Source organism: Salmo salar, chromosome 19 (assembly GCF_965601325.2).
Source record: "Salmo salar chromosome 19, fSalSal1, whole genome shotgun sequence".
Classification (NCBI taxonomy): Eukaryota; Metazoa; Chordata; class Actinopteri; order Salmoniformes; family Salmonidae; genus Salmo; species Salmo salar.
Window position 1 is genome coordinate 8,196,170 of NC_138309.1, and position 20,269 is coordinate 8,216,438.

Below are 20,269 nucleotides of genomic sequence, written 5' to 3' on the forward strand. Positions count from 1 at the left end.
ATTTTTCCTTTAGTGTTGGGGATTGGAATGTCTGTGTGTGCCTTAGGGAGAGGCTACCTCAGAACTGTAACATGCAATAAATGGACTTTGGGACATTATATTTCCTCAGCCAAAATGGTGGTAACAATGATAGATGGAATATGAAAATTAATGTTAATTTTGTGATGTCATTAAAAGTTAAATGAAGATGTTATAACGAAAACATTGTAACGATAGTTTTCATAATATGTACATGACGTTGTGTAGAAAATATCCATATCAAAGACAATGTTTTTGTGACAGGCTGTGATTTTAGTTGTCTAACAAGAACATAGTATATTGTAATACCTTGCCTCGTAACTAGCTATGCCGCAGGGAACCCAGAGAGCATGTCATAAAGACGGAAACACCCCTTTCTTCCCTGGGGTATAAAACATGTGAGTTAAGAATTTACATATCAGACTAAGTTGACCACGCATTACAGACGAGGTCTACGAGTAGTCGTGACCCCAAAACACAACATGAAGTTGAAGAGTACAAAGGAATCAGGTTAAAGGTTACATGATGAATTTAATCATGTAATTATAAACATAGTTCATTATTCGACAAATAGCATGTCATTACATTAACGACAACAAACGACACGACACTAGAGTAATCCACAGTGACATTGTTTTTGTTGAGTGATGTGCTATTTATTTTTCATTAACTTCATGTATATCCTGTATATCATGAGGATTCAGTACGCCATTCCTTATTATAAGGTGATAAAGAGTGAATATGTTGTTTGCCAATGCATGATATACTGTAGGGTTATCAGTGTTATCAGTGGTAGTCAATGACCATTACCTTGGCCACCACTGTGATGAAGTGTGTTGTCGACCTCTCATAGTCCAGCGTCTCCCCGGGCTTGATCCTCAGCACACCACTGTGTCGGTCTATGGCAAATTTACTGGATTGACCATTAGTCTGTCATGGCAGAAAGAAAGGCATCATATTAAAAGCTTAAATACACACCGATGAGGTCAAACAGCAAAGAGCCTTTCAATCCTTAAGCCTCTCCATCCTGAAACCCCACCATCACCGCTCACTAAGGTTAACGTGAGCAGACATATCATGCCAGTAATCAGATAAATACATAACTACCCCTCTAAGGACCATGAGAATTTGGACATAGAGTGAATACAAAATATGCATACCTATGTTTGGATATAAAGAGGCCATATGCCCTGAATAGGGGCAGGCAGGTAAAAAGCTGGTGTGTCCAGATCTGCTTTGCCTCAATGTCCAGCTATGCTCTGCTCCTAATAGCAGTCCCCACACAAAGTGCACACCAACATTCCCCGCCATCTCTGGCCAAAGCAGCCCTCTAAGCCACCAATACCTCACACAAGTTGATTTAATTAAATTAATGTTATTTAATCCCCGGCTGATGAGCCCAATAACTACATACTCGTGTGCGCATACAGACAAGTGCATGTGCGTGTAAACACACACACACACACACACACACACACACACACACACACACACACACACACACACACACACACACACACACACACACATACACATGTTTTTCTAGCACAGACAAACCATCAAACAGGCAAAGCTTCAATACAGGGCTAAAATCGAATCCTACGACGCCATCTCTGACACTCATCGGATGTGGCAGGGCTTGCAAAATATCACAAATTATAAAGGGAAACCCAGCAGCCAGCTGCCCAGTGACTCGAGCCTACCAGACAATCTAAATGACTTCTATGCTTGCTTCGAGGCAAGCAACACTGAGCCATGCATGAGAGCACCAGCCATCACAGAAACCCTGAACCCACTTCAATGTGTTCATCGCCCAAACAGATCCACAGATGATTCAATCTAATTTGCACTCCACACTGCCCTCTCCCACATGGACAAGAAGAACACCTATGTGAAAATGCTGTTCATTGACTACAGCTCAGCGTTCAACACCATAGTGCCTTCCAAGCTCATCACTAAGCTCAGGACCCTGGGACCTCCCTCTAAATCTGGATCCTGGACTTCCTGACTGGCTGCCCCCAGGTGGTAAGGGTAGGCAGCAACAAATCCGCTACGCTGACCCTCAACATGAGGGCCCCTCAGGGGTGTGTGTTTAGTCCCCTCCTGTACTCCCTGTTTTTACCCACGACTGCGTGGCCACGCACGACTCCTACACCATCATCAAGTTGGTTGATGACACAACTATGGTAGGCCTGATCAGTAACTACGATAAGACAACAACCTCTCCTAAACTTCACCAAGACAAAGCATGCCCCCATACACATTGACAGGGCTGAAGTGGAGCGGGTTGAAAGCTTGATGTTCCTCGGTGTCCACATCACGAAGGAATTAACATGGTCCGCAAATACCAATACAGTTGTGAAGAATGCACGACAACGCCTCTTCCCCCTCAAGAGGCTGAAAAGTTGTGGCATGGGTCCTCAGATCCTCAAAAAGTTCTACAGCTGCACCATTGAGAGCATCTTGACTGGCTGCATCATTGCTTGGTGTAGCAACTGCTTGGCATCCGACCACATGGTGCTACAGAGGGTAGTGTGTATGGCCCAGTACATCACTGGGGACGAGGCTCCCTGCCATCCAGGACATATATACCAGGCGGTGTCAGAGGAAGGCCCTAAAATTGTCAGACTCCAGCCACCCAAGTCATAGACTGATCTTTCTGCTACCGCACGTCAAGTGGTACCGATGCATCAAATCTGGAACCAACAGGACCCTGAACAGCTTCTATCCCCAAGACATGAGACTGCTAAATAGTTAACCAAATGCCCCCCTATATGCATAAACTATTTTAACTCATCACATATGCTGTTAATACTACTTATTATCTATCCTGTTGCCTAGTCCATTTTCCCATACCTACAATGCCTTCAGAAAGTATTCACACCCCTTGACTTTATCTACACTTTGTTGTGTTAGAGCCTGAATTTAAAATGTATTAAATTGAGATGTTTGTTACTGGCCCACACACAATACCCATAATGTGAAATTAGTTAAAAATGAAAATCAGAAATCAATAAGTATTCAATCCCTTTTTTATGGCAAACCTAAATAAGTTCAGGAGTAAAAATGTGCTTAACCTGTTATGGCTAGAGGGCAGTATTGACACGGCTGGATAAAAAACGTACCCGATTTAATCTGGTTACTACTCCTGCCCAGTAACTAGAATATGCATATAATTATTGGCTTTGGATAGAAAACACTCCAAAGTTTCTAAAACTGTTTGAATGGTGTCTGTGAGTATAACAGAACTCAAATGGCAGGTCAAAACCTGAGAGATTCCTTTACAGGAAGTGGCCTGTCTGACCATTTATTGTCTTTCTTTGACATCTCATTCAATTACAAAGGATCTCTGCGGTAACGTGACAATTCCCACGGCTCCAATAGGCTCTCAGAGCCCGGGAAAAACCTGAATGTCGTCATTTCAGCCCCAGGCTGAAACACATTATCGCCTTTCTCAAGTGGCCGATCAAGGGACTGTGGGTTTAGGCGCGTGCACTGGTCGCCCCCGTCTTTGTGTTTTTTCCTCTGTTTGCCGAAAAGGAGATTCCTGGTCGGAATATTATCGCTTTTTTACGAGATAAATTGCATAAAAATTGATTTTAAACAGCGGTTGACATGCTTCGAGGTACGGTATTGGAATATTTAGAATTTTTTTGTCACGAATTGCGCCATGCGCGCGACCCTGATTTACCATTTCGGATAGTGTCTGGGACGCACGAACAAAACGCCGCTATTCGGATATAACGATGGATTATTTTGGACCAAACCAACATTTGTTATTGAAGTAGCAGTCCTGGGAGTGCATTCTGACGAAGACAACAAAAGGTAATCAAACTTTTATAATAGTAAATATGATTTTGGTGAAGGCTAAACTTGCCGGGTGTCTAAATAGCTAGCCCGTGATGGCTGGGCTATGTACTTAGAATATTGCAAAATGTGCTTTCACCAAAAAGCTATTTTATATCAAGTGCATAGAGGAGTTCTGTATCTATAATTCTTAAAATAATTGTTATGCTTTTTGTGAACGTTTATCGTGAGTAATTTAGTAAATTGTTAGTAAATTCCCCGGAAGTTTGCGGGGGGTATGCTAGTTCTGAACGTCACATGCTAATGTAAAAAGCTGTTTTTTTATATAAATATGAACTTGATTGAACAAAACATGCATGTATTGTATAACATAATGTCCTAGGGTTGTCATCTGATGAAGATCATCAAAGGTTAGTGCTGCATTTAGCTGTCTTCTGGGTTTTTGTGACATTATATGCTAGCTTGAAAGATGGGTGTCTGATTATTTCTGGCTGGGTACTCTGCTGACATAATCTAATGTTTTGTTTTCGTTGTAAAGCCTTTTTGAAATCGGACAGTGTGGTTAGATTAACGAGAGTCTTGTCTTTAAATAGCTGTAAAATAGTCATATGTTTGAGAAATTGAAGTAATAGGATTTTTAAGGTATTTGAAAATCGCGCCACTGGATTACACTGGCTGTTACGTAGGTGGGACGATTACTTCCCGCCTAGCCCATAAAGGTTAACAAGTCACTTAATAAGTTGCTGTCACGCCCTGACCATAGAGAGCCTTTTATTCTCCATGTGTTTTAGGTCAGGGTGTGACTAGGGTGGGTTCTCTAGGTTGTTTGATATCTATGTTAACCTGGTATGGTTCCCAATCAGAGGCAGCTGTTTATCGTTGTCTCTGATTGGGGATCATATTTAGGCAGCCATTTCCCCACTGGTTTTTGTGGGATCTTGTTTTGAGTGAGTGCATGTAGCACCTCTGTCGTCACGGTTCGTTGTTTGTTTCTTTTTGTTGTTGGTAAGTTTCAGTAATAAATTATGTGGAACTCAGAACACGCTGCGCCTTGGTCCGTCTCTCCACACAACCGTGACAGTTGCATGGATTCCCTCTATCTGCAATAATAGTGTTGAACATGATTTTTTTATGACTAGCTTTTCTCTGTACCCCACACATACAATTATCTGTAAGGTCCATCAGTTGAGCAGTGAATTTCAAACACAGATTCAACTACAAAGACCTTCATTGCCTCGCAAAGAAGGGCACCTGTTGGTAGATGGGTTAAACTAAAAAAGCAGACATTGAATATCTCTTTGAGCATGGTGAAGTTATTAATTACACTTTGGATGGTGTATCAATACACCCAGTCACAACAAATATTCAGGCGTCCTTCCTAACTCTGTTGATGGAGAGGAAGGAATCTGCTCAGGGATTTCACCATGAGGCCAATGGTGACTTTAAAAAAGTGATAGAGTTTAATAATGGCTGTGATACAAGAACACAGAGGATGGATCAACAACATTGTAGTTACTCCACAATACTAACCTAAACTAAACGACAGAATGAAAAGAAAAAAGCCTGTACAGAATAAAAATATTCCAAAACATGCATCCTGTTTCCGACAAGGCACTAAATTACTATCAATTATCTTTTAGTCCTGAATACAAAGCGATACAGTGCCTTCAGAAAGTTTTCATACCCTTTGACTTATTGCACATTTTGTTGTTACAGCCTGAATTCAAAATAGATTAAATGTTTTTTTTTCTCACCCATCTACACACAATACCCCATAATGACGAAGTGAAAACAGGTTTTTAGAATTGTTTGCAAATGTATTGAAAATGATATACAGAAATATCTAATTTGCCTAAGTATTCACACCCCTGCGTCAATACTTTGTAGAAGCACCTTTGGCAGCGATTACAGCTGTGAGTATTTCTGGGTAAATCTCTAAAAGCTTTCACCACCTGGATTGTGCAACATTTTTAAGTAGACTTAAGTCAAAAAAGGTAACTCATCCCACCAGCAACATTTACTGTCTTCTTGGTAAGCAACATCAGTGTAGATTTGTCCTTGTGATTTAGATTGTCCTGCTGAAATGTGATTTCATCTTCCAGTGTCTGGTGGAAAGCCAACTGAACAAGGTTTTCCTCTAGGATTATGCCTGTGCTTAGCTCCATTCTGTTTCTTTTTAATGCTGAAAAACTCCACAGTCCTTAATTATTACAAGCATACCCATACATGATGCAGCCACTACTATGCTTGAAAATATGGGGTGGTACTCAATAATGTGTTGTATTGGATATGCCCCAAACATAACACTTGGTATTCAGGACAAAAAGTGAATTGCTTTGCCACGTTTTTTGCAGTATTACTTTAGTGCCTTGTTTCAAACCGGATGCATGTTTTGTAATATTTATTATTTTGTTCAGGCTTCCTTCTTTTCACTGTCAATTAGGTTAGTATTGCGGAGTAACTACAATGTTGTTGCTCCATCCTCAGTTTTCTCCTATTACAGCCATTAAACTCTTCAACTGTTTTAACCTGTTATGGCTAGGGGGCAGTATTTTCACAGCCGGATAAAAAACGTACCCGATTTAATCTGATTATTACTCCTGCCCAGAAACTAGAATATGCATATAATTATTAGCTTTGGATAGAAAACACTCCAAAGTTTCTAAAACTGTTTGAATGGTGTCTGTGAGTATAACAGAACTCATTTGGCAGGCCAAAACCTGAGAAGATTCCATGCAGGAAGTGGCCTGTCTGACAATTTCTTGCCCTTCTTGATTATCTCTATCCATTACAGAGGATCTCTGCTGTTACGTGACACTTCCTACGGCTCCCATGGGCTCTCAGAAGGCGGCAAAAAGCTGAATCGTGGCTTTGCAGGCTCTGGTTGAAAAAAAGTAGCGCGTTTGGGTAGTGGCTGGTTACAGTACTGTGAGACTCAGGCTCGTGCCCGCGTCGACAGAATGCTTTGTTTTCTTTCGTCTGTTTACCTAAACGCAGATTCCCGGTCGGAATATTATCGCTTTTTACGAGAAAAATGGCATAAAAATCTATTTTAAACAGCGGTTGACATGCTTCGAAGTACGGTAATGGAATATTTAGAAATCTTTTGTCACGAATTGCGCCATGCTCGTGACCCTTATTTACACTTCGGATAGTGTATGGAACACACGAACAAAACGCCGCTATTTGGATATAACGATGGATTATTTTGGACCAAACCAACATTTGTTATTGAAGTAGCAGTCCTGGGAGTGCATTCTGACAAAGACAACAAAGGTAATCAAACTTTTGTAATAGTAAATCGGAGTTTGGTCAGGGCTAAACTTGGTCGGTGTCTAAATGGCTAGCCGTGACGGCTGGGCTATCTACTGAGAATATTGCAAAATGTGCTTTCACCGAAAAGCTATTTTAAAATCGGACATATCGAGTGCATAGAGGAGTTCTGTATCTATAATTCTTAAAATAATTGTTATGTTTTTTGTGAACGTTTATCGTGAGTCATTTAGTAAATTCACCGGATGTTTGCGGGGGGGGGTATGCTAGTTCTGAACGTCACATGCTAATGTTAAAAAGCTGTTTTTTGATATAAATATGAACTTGATTGAACAAAACATGCATGCATTGTATAACATAATGTCCTAGGGTTGTCATCTGATGAAGATCATCAAAGGTTAGTGCTGCATTTAGCTGTCTTCTGGGTTTTTGTGACATTATATGCTAGCTTGAAAAATGGGTGTCTGATTATTTCTGGCTTGGTACTCTGCTGACATAATCTAATGTTTTGCTTTCGTTGTAAAGCCTTTTTGAAATCGGACAGTGTGGTTAGATTAACGAGAGTCTTGTCTTTAAATAGCTGTAAAATAGTCATATGTTTGAGAAATTGAAGTAATAGCATTTCAAAGGTTTTGAAAATCACGCCACAGGCTTCAACTGGCTGTTACGTAGGTGGGACGAATTCGTCCCGCCTAGCCCAGAGAGGCTAACTTCACCATCCTCAAAGCAATATACAACAACTGCTTTTTTTTTACCCGATCTACCAATAGGTGCCCTTCTTTACGAGGCATTGAAAAACCTCCATGGTCATTGTGGTTGAATCTGCATATGAAATTCACTGCTCGACTGAGGGCCATTAAAGATAATGTATGTGTGGGGTAGAGAGATGAGGTAATCATTAAACAATGATAAGAAACACTTTCATTGCACACAGAGTGAGTTCATGCAACTTATTATGTGACTTGTTAACACTAGAACCACCATAAGTCAATGGCTAGTGACGTTTGCCTTTGTAAATTATAAAACACCTTAGGCGTTGATACCATTCTCTTTTACATTTAACTTTGTAAAAAGAAGCTGTTATGGGACCGTTTTATTTACTCTAACTCTATTACTAATCAAATTTATTAAGGGAAATGAAAAAATGCTATGTGTTGAATTAGGCCTTTAGAATAATGCAAAACATATCCTTGACTCTATTCAACTTGATGAGCGGGAAATATAACGATGCCAGTCAGCCTGCACAGCCGGCCCATCGAAACTACACCTGAACTATACCGAAATAATAAGAATCAGCCCATAGATAAGATTAAATTGACAATAATCTGGACGCATCTTTTAATTTACAGATGCAGGGAAAGGATCATCAATTTATCAAATCCTCGTTCAGAGCCACTTGCAGGTTAAACATTTTGATTTCTATATACTCTCAGCAAAAGCATATTGTGCAGTTTCTATTCTAATATTATTCAAGAGGTGAAGCTCTATTTACAAATGTAATTTTTTCCAGGAATATCTCTGCTGTCCATGCATTCAGCACATGACCACTCGCACGGCAGCATTGCTTAGGCTACTAAACAAAAACTAGTAACATAGCAAACGTACAATTTAAATATGATATTTATTTATGCAATTCATCCTTTACAATTGTTCATGCACTGGTGCTTTTTTTTAGGATACTGTTTTTTTATGTATTATTTGTTACATTGTTACCCCAGGAAATCTTAAGTTTTATTACATACAGTTGGGTGGAACTATTGGATATAAGAGCAAAGTCAACGTACCAACATTACGACCAGGAATACAACTTTCCCGAAGCGGATCCGTTGTTCCACCACCCAGGACAATGGATCGGATCCCAGCCGGCGACCCAAAACAACGGCGCCGCAGAAGGGGCAGACGGAGCGGTCTTCTGGTCAGGCTCCGTAGACGGGCACATTGCGCACCGCTCCCGAGTTTACTACTCGCCAATGTCCAGTCTCTTGACAACAAGGTAGACAAAATCCGAGCAAGGGTTGCCTTCCAGAGAGACATTAGAGATTGTAAAGTTCTTTGTTTCACGGAAACATGGCTCACTCGGGATACGTTAGAGTCGGTACAGCCACCTGGTTTCTTCATGCATCGCGCCGACAGAAACAAACATCTCTCTGGTAAGAAGAAGGGCGGGGGTGTATGCCTTATGATTAACGAGATGTGGTGTGATCATAACAACATACAGGAACTCAAGTCCTTTTGTTCACCTGACCTAGAATTCCTTACAGTCAAACACTGACCGCATTATCTACCAAGAGAATTCTCTTCGATTATAATCACAGACGTGTATACCCCCCCCCCCCCCCCCCCCCCTTCCCCCAACCAGACACATCGACGGCCTTGAAAGAACTTCATTGGACTCTATGCAAACTGGAATCCACATATCCTGAGGCTGCAATTATTGTAGCTGGGGATTTTAACAAGGATAATCAGAAAACAAGGCTCCCTAAATTTGATCAGCATATCGAATGCGGGACCCGGGCTGGTAAAACCCTGGATCATTGTTACTCTAAGTTCCGCGACGCATACAAAGCCCTCCCTCGCCCTACTTTCGGAAAATCTGACCACGACTCCAATTTGTTGCTCCCAGCCTAAAGACAGAAACTAAAACAGGAAACACCCGTGCTCAAGTCTGTTCAACGCTGGTCCGACCAATCTGATTCCATGATTCAAGATTGCTTCGATCACGTGGACTGGGATATGTTCCGCATAGCGTCGACAATAACATTGATGAATACGCTGATTCGGTGAGCAACTTTATTAGCAAGTGTGTCGGTGATGTTGTACCCACAGCGACTATTAAAACCTTCCCCAACAAGAAACCGTGGATTAATGGCAGCATTCGCACAAAACTGAAAGTGCGAACTACTGCTTTTAATCAGGGCAAGGCGACCGGAAACATGACTGAATACAAACAGTGTAGCTATTCCCTCCGCAAGGCAATCAAACAAGCTAAGTATCAGTATAGAGACAAAGTTGAGTCGCAATTCAACAGCTCAGACACAAGAGATATGTGGTAGGGTCTACAGTCAATCACGGACTACAAAAAGAAAACCAACCACATCACAGACCACAATGTCTTGCTCCCAGACAAACTAAACAACTTCTTTGTTCGCTTTTAGGACAATACAGTGCCACCGACACGGCGTGCTACCAAAACCTGTGGGCTCTCCTTCACAGCCGCCAACGTGAGTAAAACATTTAAACATGTTAACCCTCGCAAGGCTGCCGGCCCAGACGGCATCCCTAGACGCGTCCTCAGAGCATGCACAGACCAGCTGGCTGGTGTGTTTATGGACATATTCAATCAATACTTATCCCAATCTGCTGTTCCCACATGCTTCAAGAGGGCCACCATTTTTCCTTTGTTCCTTTTCCTAAGAAAGCTAAGGTAACTGCGCTAAATGACTGTCACCCCATAGTACTCGCTTCCATCATCATGAAGTGCTTTGAGAGACTAGTCAAGGACCATATCACCTCCACCCTACCTGAAACCCTAGACCCACTCCAATTAGCTTACCGCCCCAATAGGTCCACAGATGACGCAATCACAATCACACTGCACACTGCCCTAACCCATCTGGACAAGAGGAATACCTATGTAAGAATGCTGTTCATCGACTACAGCTCAGCATTTAAAACCATAGTACCCTCCAAGCTCGTCATTAAGCTCGAGACCCTGGGTCTCTACCCCGCCCTGTCCAACTGGGTCCTGGACTTCCTGACGGGCCGCCCCCAGGTGGTGAGGGTAAGAAACAACATCTCCACCCCGCTGATCCTCAACACTGGGGCCCCACAAGGGTGCGTTCTCAGCCCTCTCCTGTACTCCCTGTTCACCCATGACTGTGTGCCCATGCACGCCTCCAACTCATTCATCAAGTTTGCAGACGACACAACAGTGGTAGGCTTGATTACCAACAACGACGAGACGGCCTACAGGGAGGAGGTGAGGGCCCTCGGAGTGTGGTGTCAGGGAAACAACAAAACAAAGGAGATGATCATGGACTTCAGGAAAGAGCAAAGGGAGCACCCCCCTATCCACATCGACAGGACAGTAGTGGAGAAGGTGGAAAGTTTTCAGTTCCTCGGCGTACACATCATGGACAAACTGAAATGGTCCACCCACACAGACAGCGTGGTGAAGAAGGCGCAGCAGCGCCTCTTCAACCTCAGGAGGCTGAAGAAATTCGGCTTGTTACCAAAAACACTCAAACTTTTACAGTTGCACAATTGACAGTATCCTGTCGGGTTGTTTCTCCGCCTGGCACGGCAACTGCTCCGCCCACAACCATAAGGCTCTCCAGAGGGTAGTGAGGTCTGCACAATGCATCACCGGGGGCAAACTACCTGCCCTCCAGGACACCTACACCACCCGATGTCACAGGAAGGCCAAAAAGATCATCAAGGACAACAACCACCGAGCCACTACCTGTTCACCCCGCTATCATCCAGAAGGCGAGGTCAGTACAGGTACATCAAAGCTGGGACCGAGAGACTAAAAAACAGCTTCTACCTCAAGGCCATCAGACTATTAACCAGTCATCACTAACATTGAGTGGCTGCTGCCAACATACTGACTCAAATCTCTAGCCACTTTAATAATAAACATTTGGATGTAATAAATGTATCACTAGCCACTTGAACAATGCCACTTTATATAATGTTTACATACCCTACATTACTCATCTCATATGTATATACTGTACTGTATACCATCTACTGCATCTTGCCTATGCCATTTGGCCATCGCTCATCCATATATTTTTATGTACATATTCTTATTCATTCCTTTACACTTGTGTGTATAAGGTAGTTGTTGTGAAATTGTTAGATTACTTGTTAGTTATTATTGCATGGTCGGAACTAGAAGCACAGGCATTTCTCTTCAATTGCATTAACCTGTTATGGCTAGGGGGCAGTATTTTCACGGCTGGATAAAAAACGTACCCGATTTAATCTGGTTACTACTCCTGCCCAGTAACTAGAATATGCATATAATTATTGGCTTTGGATAGAAAACACTACAAAGTTTCTAAAACTGTTTGAATGGTGTCTGTGAGTATAACAGAACTCAAATGGCAGGTCAAAACCTGAGAGATTCCTTTACAGGAAGTGGCCTGTCTGACCATTTCTTGAACTTCTTTGCCATCTCTATCTTTTACTAAGGATCTCTGCTCTAATGTGACACTTCCTACGTCTTCCATGGGCGCTCAGAGCCCGGGAAAAAACAGAATGTAGGGACTGTGGGCTTAGGCGCGTGCCCTGGCCGCCCCCGTCTTTGTGATTTTTCCTCTGTTTGCCGAAAAGGAGATTCCCGGTCGGAATATTATCGCTTTTTTACGAGATAAATTGCATAAAAATTGATTTTAAACAGCGGTTGACATGCTTCGAAGTACGGTAATGGAATATTTAGAAATGTTTTGTCACGAATTGCGCCATGCGCGCGACCCTTCTTTACCATTCGGATAGTGTCTGGGACGCACGAACAAAACGCCGCTATTCGGATATAACGATGGATTATTTTGGACCAAACCAACATTTGTTATTGAAGTAGCAGTCCTGGGAGTGCATTCTGACGAAGACAACAAAAGGTAATCAAACTTTTATAATAGTAAATCTAATATTGGTGAAGGCTAAACTTGCCGGGTGTCTAAATAGCTAGCCCGTGATGGCTGGGCTATGTACTTAGAATATTGCAAAATGTGCTTTCACCAAAAAGCTATTTTAAAATCGGACATATCGAGTGCATAGAGGAGTTCTGTATCTATAATTCTTAAAATAATTGTTATGCTTTTTGTGAACGTTTATCGTGAGTAATTTAGTAAATTGTTAGCAAATTCCCCGGAAGTTTGCGGGGGTATGCTAGTTCTGAACGTCACATGCTAATGTAAAAAGCTGTTTTTTGATATAAATATGAACTTGATTGAACAAAACATGCATGTATTGTATAACATAATGTCCTAGGTGTGTCATCTGATGAAGATCATCAAAGGTTAGTGCTGCATTTAGCTGTCTTCTGGATTTTTGTGACATTATATGCTAGCTTGAAAAATGGGTGTCTGATTATTTCTGGCTTGGTACTCTGCTGACATAATCTAATGTTTTGCTTTCGCTGTAAAGCCTTTTTGAAATCGGACAGTGTGGTTAGATAAAGGAGAGTCTTGTCTTTAAAATGCTGTGAAATAGTCATATGTTTGAAAAACTGAAGTTTTTGTATTTTTGAGGAATTTGTAATTCGCGCCACGCCCATCATTGGATATTGGAGCAGGTGTTCCGCTAGCGGAACGTCTAGATGTAAGAGGTTAACATCTGCTAACCATGTGTATGTGACAAATAACCTTTGATTTGATTATTTCACCTGTGCTGGTTATATTATTATCCTGTTATGGCTAGGGGGCAGTATTTTCACGGCTGGATAAAAAACATACCCGATTTAATCTGGTTACCACTCCTACCCAGTAACTAGAATATGCATATACTTATTACATATGGATAGAAAACACCCTAAAGTTTCTAAAACTGTTTGAATGGTGTCTGTGAGTATAACAGAACTCAAATGGCAGGTCAAAACCTGAGAGATTCCTTTACAGGAAGTGGCCTGTCTGACCATTTCTGGAACTTCTTTGCCATCTCTATCTTTTACTAAGGATCTCTGCTCTAACGTGACACTTCCTACGTCGTCCATAGGCGCTCAGAGCCCGGGAAAAAACAGAATGTCATCATCCCAGCCCCGGGCTGAAACACATTATCGCCTTTCTCAAGTGGCCGATCAAGGGACTCTGGGCTTAGGCGCGTGACCCGACTGCCCCCGCCTTTGTGATTTTTTTCCTCTGTTTGCCGAAAAGGAGATTCCCTGTCGGAATATTATCGCTTTTCTACGACAAAAATGGCGTAAAAATTGATTTTAAACAGCGGTTGACATGCTTCGAAGTACGGTAATGGAATATTTAGAATTTTTTTGTCACGAATTGCGCCATGCGCACGACACTTCTTTACCATTTCGGATAGTGTCTGGAACGCACGAACAAAACGCCGCTATTCGGATATAACGATGGATTATTTTGGACCAAACCAACATTTGTTATTGAAGTAGCAGTCCTGGGAGTGCATTCTGACGAAGACAACAAAAGGTAATGAAACTTTTATAATAGTAAAGCTGATATTGGTGAGTGCTAAACTTGCCGGGTGTCTAAATAGCTAGCCCGTGATGCCTGGGCTATGTACTTAGAATATTGCAAAATGTGCTTTCACCAAAAAGCTATTTTAAAATCAGACATATCGAGTGCATAGAGGAGGTCTGTATCTATAATTCTTAAAATAATTGTTATGCTTTTTGTGAACGTTTATCGTGAGTAATTTAGTAAAATGTTAGCGAATTCCCCGGAAGTTTGCGGGGGGTATGCTAGTTCTGAACGTCACATGCTAATGTAAAAAGCTGGTTTTTGATATAAATATGAACTTGATTGAACAAAACATGCATGTATTGTATAACATAATGTCCTAGGGTTGTCATCTGATGAAGATCATAAAAGGTTAGTGCTGCATTTAGCTGTCTTCTGGGTTTTTGTGACATTATATGCTAGCTTGAAAAATGGGTGTCTGATTATTTCTGGCTTGGTACTCTGCTGACATAATCTAATGTTTTGCTTTCGTTGTAAAGCCTTTTTGAAATCGGACAGTGTGGTTAGATAAAGGAGAGTCTTATCTTTAAAATGCTGTGAAATAGTCATATGTTTGAAAAATTGAAGTTTTTGTATTTTAGAGGAGTTTGTATTTCGCGCCACGCCCATCATTGGATATTGGAGCAGGTGTTCCGCTAGCGGAACGTCTAGATGTAAGAGGTTATTACATTTTTCGATTTTACTTTTACAAAATAAGTTGTAACTGGACGTTATTATTTACTATAACTCTATTGGTAATCAAATCTACAAATGAAGTTGATCAAATGGATTACACTGTAATGTTTTTATTGTAAGGGAAACATTTTTTTCTCTGACTTTGTAGAATTATACAAAATCCTTGACTCTATCTAAACAAACAAGTATTGTTGTTATTTTTTTAAATGGTTATATTTCCACAAATATTTCTTCATGCAATTAATCCTTTATAATAGTTTATGCATTATTTATCAAGCATTGGTACTTATGTTTGCTGCACCTTGCGGGTTGATATGCATCTGATGCACATGCTAAATAATGTTAAGCAGATGTTTACTTATTTAGGCTTGCCAAAACAAAGGGCAAGCAAATACTTACAGACCCAAGACATTTCAGTTTTACATTTTTTATTCATTTGTAAACATTTTGAAAAACATAATTCCGCTTTGACATTAAGGGGTATTGTGTGTAGGCCAGTGACATACAATCTAAATGTAATCAATTTTAAATTCAGGCTGTAAGACAACAACAACAACAAAAAGTAAAGGGGTGTGAATACTTTCTGAAGGCACTGCCTGTTTGGGGCAAATTCAATACAACACATTACTGAGTACCGCTCTCCATATTGTCAAGCATAGTGGCAGCTGCATCATGTTATGGGTAAGCTTGTAATTGTTAAGGACTGGGGAGTTTTTCCAGGATGAAAAATAAACAGAATGGAGCTAAACACAGGCAGTCCTAGGGGAAACCCTACTTCAGGCTGCATTCCACCAGACACTGGGAGATGAATTCACCTTTCAGCAGGACAATAATCTAAAACACAAGGCCAAATATGCACTGGAGTTGCTTACCAAGAAGACAGTGAATGTTCCTGAGTGGCCTTGTTACAGTTTTGACTTAAATCTATTTGAAAATCTATGGCAAGACCTGACATTGGTTGTCTAGCAATGATCAACAACCAATTTGATAGAGCTTGAATAATTTTGAAAAGAATAATGGGCAAATGTTTCCCAATCTATGTGTAGAAAGCTCTTAGAGACTTACCTAGAAAGACTCACACCAGTAATTCCTGCCAATGGTTCTTCTACAAATTCAAGGGTGTGAATACTTATGTAAATGAGTTATTCCATTTCCAATACCTTTGCAAAATTTCTAAAAACATGTTTTCACTTTGTCATTATGGGTATTGCCATTGGCATCATGGAGTTGCATTAAGATAAATCCCATGCAGCCTTGTTTACAAGTTCAAACATTGATTAGGCTGATAGAAATCATAATTATTTTGTTTAATACTTTTTTATTTGAGGGTAATTATTTATATATAGCCTACACATTCTCGTTCTTAACTTCTAACGCAAGTAGGATGGGTGTGGCTTCCTGACAATGATTAAGAGCAGCTGATCACCAATTTGATAGCTCCAACAAAGTTACACCCCTGAAACCGACAAAACATCAACTATGTGGGAGTCGGCTATGGCCGGTTAACACTTGATCTGATTGAATCTAGGCCTTAGTGCAGACCTGCAGTGACCTCCTGGGTGGGCACTGGTTAAAGGGGTTTATCCCAGCCAGATGTTACAGTACCTGTAGATAGAAGGTGATCGAGCCTCCAGAGCCTGTATCCCGATCCACAGCCAGCACTTTGTAGATACTGCTCCCACATTCAGAGTTCTGGGAAAAGCAGGGAAAACCACAGAGAAGTAATGTAGGGCATGACATGTAGCACAAATTGAATAGGCTAGAGTAGAGTGATCGCTGTTTTGGTTTAACTTCATTTGGGGGAGAACCTTTTCCGCTGGTTACACTTTCTCTAGGGTTTTTGCAGTTTTCATGTGAACTGACACCCATTCAAATCTCTTTCAAAGCAAATCAATGTTAATGACCATGAACGTAACAATGGTCGAAATAATTATTTCTAGTCGGACTTGACGCAATAGGGACTAAGTGACATCTTGTCATCAGCTAAGACAGCTATACTTTCTAAAGCCCATGGATGTTTCCCTAATTTAAAGAAAGTATAGCATCAACAGATCTGATTCTTTTTGTAATATGTTATTGCCTTCATTTTTATAAATTAAATTATATCAGCCAAAACGAAAAAACATATGTGTTCTATAATGAGATCTGTACAAGGTCTGGACTTCCAATTCTGCTCCCTATAAGCCCTGCTTGAAAAAAAACATAGACCAGCACACATTTCAAGCTGGTCCATGCTGGTCTATGCTGGTCAGTGCTGGTTGGATGCTGGTCAAGCTGGTCTGACCAGCATGGTCCAGCAGGTCTGAACAGCATGGTCCAGCTGGTTATGCTGGTTGACCAGCATGGTCTGTTGACCAGCATTTTCAGTCTGAAACTTTGCACACACCCTGTTGCCATCTTGTGGACAAAATCTAGATTACACCTAGGATCCTATCTTAATGTATGGCCTTTCTCTTGGATTTCAAAGATTATTTTTTGGGGGGGGAAAACACATGTTTTTTGTTTGTATTATATTTTACCAGATCTAATGTGTTATATTCTCCTACATTAAATTCACATTTCCACAAACTTCAAAGTGTTTCCTTTCAAATGGCATCAAGAATATGCATATCCTTGCTTTAGGTCCTGAGCTACAGGCAGTTCGATTTGGGTATTTCATTTTAGGTGAAAATTGAAAAAAAGGGTGTGATCTTATGCTACACAAAGATACATAACATACATTTTTTTTAAGTAATCCAATCTGTTAGTTGGACCCATTACCCATTACAATTGTTGGATATCCCAACTTTGGCTGGATTCCAATAGGAATTAAACATCACTTTGCAAGCAAGCATAATATGACTTTATGCTGGTCACCAGCAAAAACAAACTGAAAGCTGATCACCAGCAAAAATACAGCGAAGGCTCGTCACCAGCAAAACAAGCACTAGTCACCAGCATATGCGGTTGGCCAGCCTATGCTGATCTATGCAGTTTTTTTTAGCAGGGAGATCTTGTCTTTCTGTACAGTATAACCCAAAAACCTGGACATCATGTCCAGTACAGTATAGCTGTGCAAATTCCACTTTGGAAAGCATTGTATACCGACTGTTGAATTTTAATTAATAGGGCTAGGAACCTTTTTTCTCCACTTCCTGTCTGAATGACGTGCCCAAAGTAAACTGCCTGTAGCTCAGGCCCTGAAGCCAGGATATGCATATAATTGGTACCATTGGAAAGAAAACACTTTGAAGTTTGTAGAAATGTTAGAATAATGTAGGAGAATATAACACAATAGATATGGTAGGAGAAAATCCAAAGAAAAAACATCCGGTTTCTTTTTTTTTGGAGAGACCATCCTCTTAGAAATGCAAGAGAAAGGTCTTATTGAAAATGGATGCAATTCCTATGGCTTCCACAGGGTGTCAGCAGTCTATGTTCAAGATTTCAGGCTTGTAACTTCAAAAACGAATAAGAAATATCAGTTTTAGCAGAAGGACACATTCTTGGAAATTTGTGTTTGCACGCACCATGAAGACATTACGCACCTGCTAAAATCGGTTTCCTACTGAACATACTTCTTTCCGTAAAATAAATATTATAGTTTGATTACATTTTAGGGTATCTGAGTAGTAAATAGAAACATATTTTGACTTGTTAAAACAAAGTTTAGGGGTAGATTTTCAGATTTCTTTCTCTGCACGTTGAACAAGTGGATTACTCAAATCGATGGCGCCAACTAAACAGACTTTTTGGGATATAAAGAAGGATTTTATCTAACAAAACGACACTACATATTATAGCTGGGACCCTTTGGATGACAAATCAGAGGAAGATTTTGAAAAAGTAAGTGAATATTTAATTGTTATATGTGAATGTATGAAACCTGTGCCGGTGGAAAAATATTTTGATGTGGGGTGCAGTCCTCAAACAACCGCATGGCATGTTTTCGCTGTAATAGCTTCTGTAAATCGGGCAGTGCAGTTAGATTAATGAGAATGTAAGCTTTCAGCCGATATAGAAGACACTTAAATGTACATAAATGTTTAAAATCCATAATATTTATGATTATTTATGATTATTTAATTGAATCGTGTGCCCTCCAGTTTCAAAGGAAGCCCTAAGAAGTTTTAAAACACTGAAATTAAATCACTTTTTATATGAAGGCCACAATGTCTTACCTCTGGAACATCCAAAAAGGAAGGCAGGTTTTTGAACACTGGTCGTTCATCATTGGCATCCATGACAAACACTGTGACCTTTTCAGTAACCTGCAACAAGAGAGGAGACAGGGAATTCAGTGACATATTATTTATGAATGACAGATAATTCATAGTGTCTATAATATATATATATATTTTGATTATATTATATTTCATTTGGTTTACGTATTTAAACCAAGCATAACTGAATATGCTTACCTTACTTTGGCCATCTGTGATACTGACAAGAACTTCAATAGAATCTAAAATCTTTAGTGGCAGAGAAAATAATGTCTCTCAAAATACAGTAGTATATGAAAAAAAAATTCAAGACTTTGAGGCCACTGAATGTGAATGAAAGCTGCTCATCAGACTAGACTATATACATTATACTCATATATAATATATTTTATATGAACCAATCAGAAAACAATCAAACTGTATATGCTATAGGTTGATGTAAGGTATACCTCTCTGTCCAGTTGTTCCACCAGAGTTATGTTTCCAGACTTGGACTCCACTCTGAAGTATTCTTTGGCACCGGGTTCAAAGCTCAACCCATACCTCACCTCTTGGCCTTCCGGGTCGGTGCCATTGAGAGCATAGATCTGTGTACCTGAGGAGCAAATGTATAATATTTTCACAACACGCTACATGCTCAATCTAAGCTGTGGTTTTAGAAAAGAAATTGACAAACATTTGGGGAATTGGATAGGTTTGTTTCTGTAGATAAAGTCAAGTCTTAGGCACTGGCAGGGAGGAAGAGGAGGAAGGTCTGCCGTTTTTGGGGGAAAAGTCTAAAACAATAATTGTCAACAATGTCATCCCAGTAAAAGCATGTTATTGGCTCATCTCATCGGATTTTCCCCCTCAAAATAACTCATACATACTGTAAAAAAAATCCCGTAATTTTTACAGTAAATTACTGGCAGCACAGAAGCCAGTAAATTACTGTAAATTTTCAGGACCTTTACTGAAACAAACATTTACAGCATTTTACTGGAACACCTGACTACAGCAACATGCTGTATTTTCAGTACTGTACTGGAAGCACAGCGGATAGTAAAATGTTGCAGATCTACAATGTAGGCAGCTAGTGTC

The 20,269-nt window shown here is 40.4% G+C and overlaps 1 protein-coding gene across 1 annotated transcript in view; it reads right to left on the reverse strand.

The window, feature by feature from the left end:
• The window catches only part of LOC106578368 (cadherin-related family member 1a), a 169,281-nt gene that overhangs the window by 131,712 nt on the left and 17,300 nt on the right, over positions 1-20,269 (reverse strand). Inside the window, exons 3-7 of the mRNA XM_082965589.1 lie at positions 19,639-19,784; positions 19,388-19,438; positions 19,148-19,237; positions 16,593-16,679; positions 829-948 (exon numbers count right to left, since the gene is read on the reverse strand). Coding sequence (XP_082821715.1) covers positions 829-948; positions 16,593-16,679; positions 19,148-19,237; positions 19,388-19,438; positions 19,639-19,784 — 494 coding nt within the window. The remainder of the gene's footprint in view (positions 1-828; positions 949-16,592; positions 16,680-19,147; positions 19,238-19,387; positions 19,439-19,638; positions 19,785-20,269) is intronic.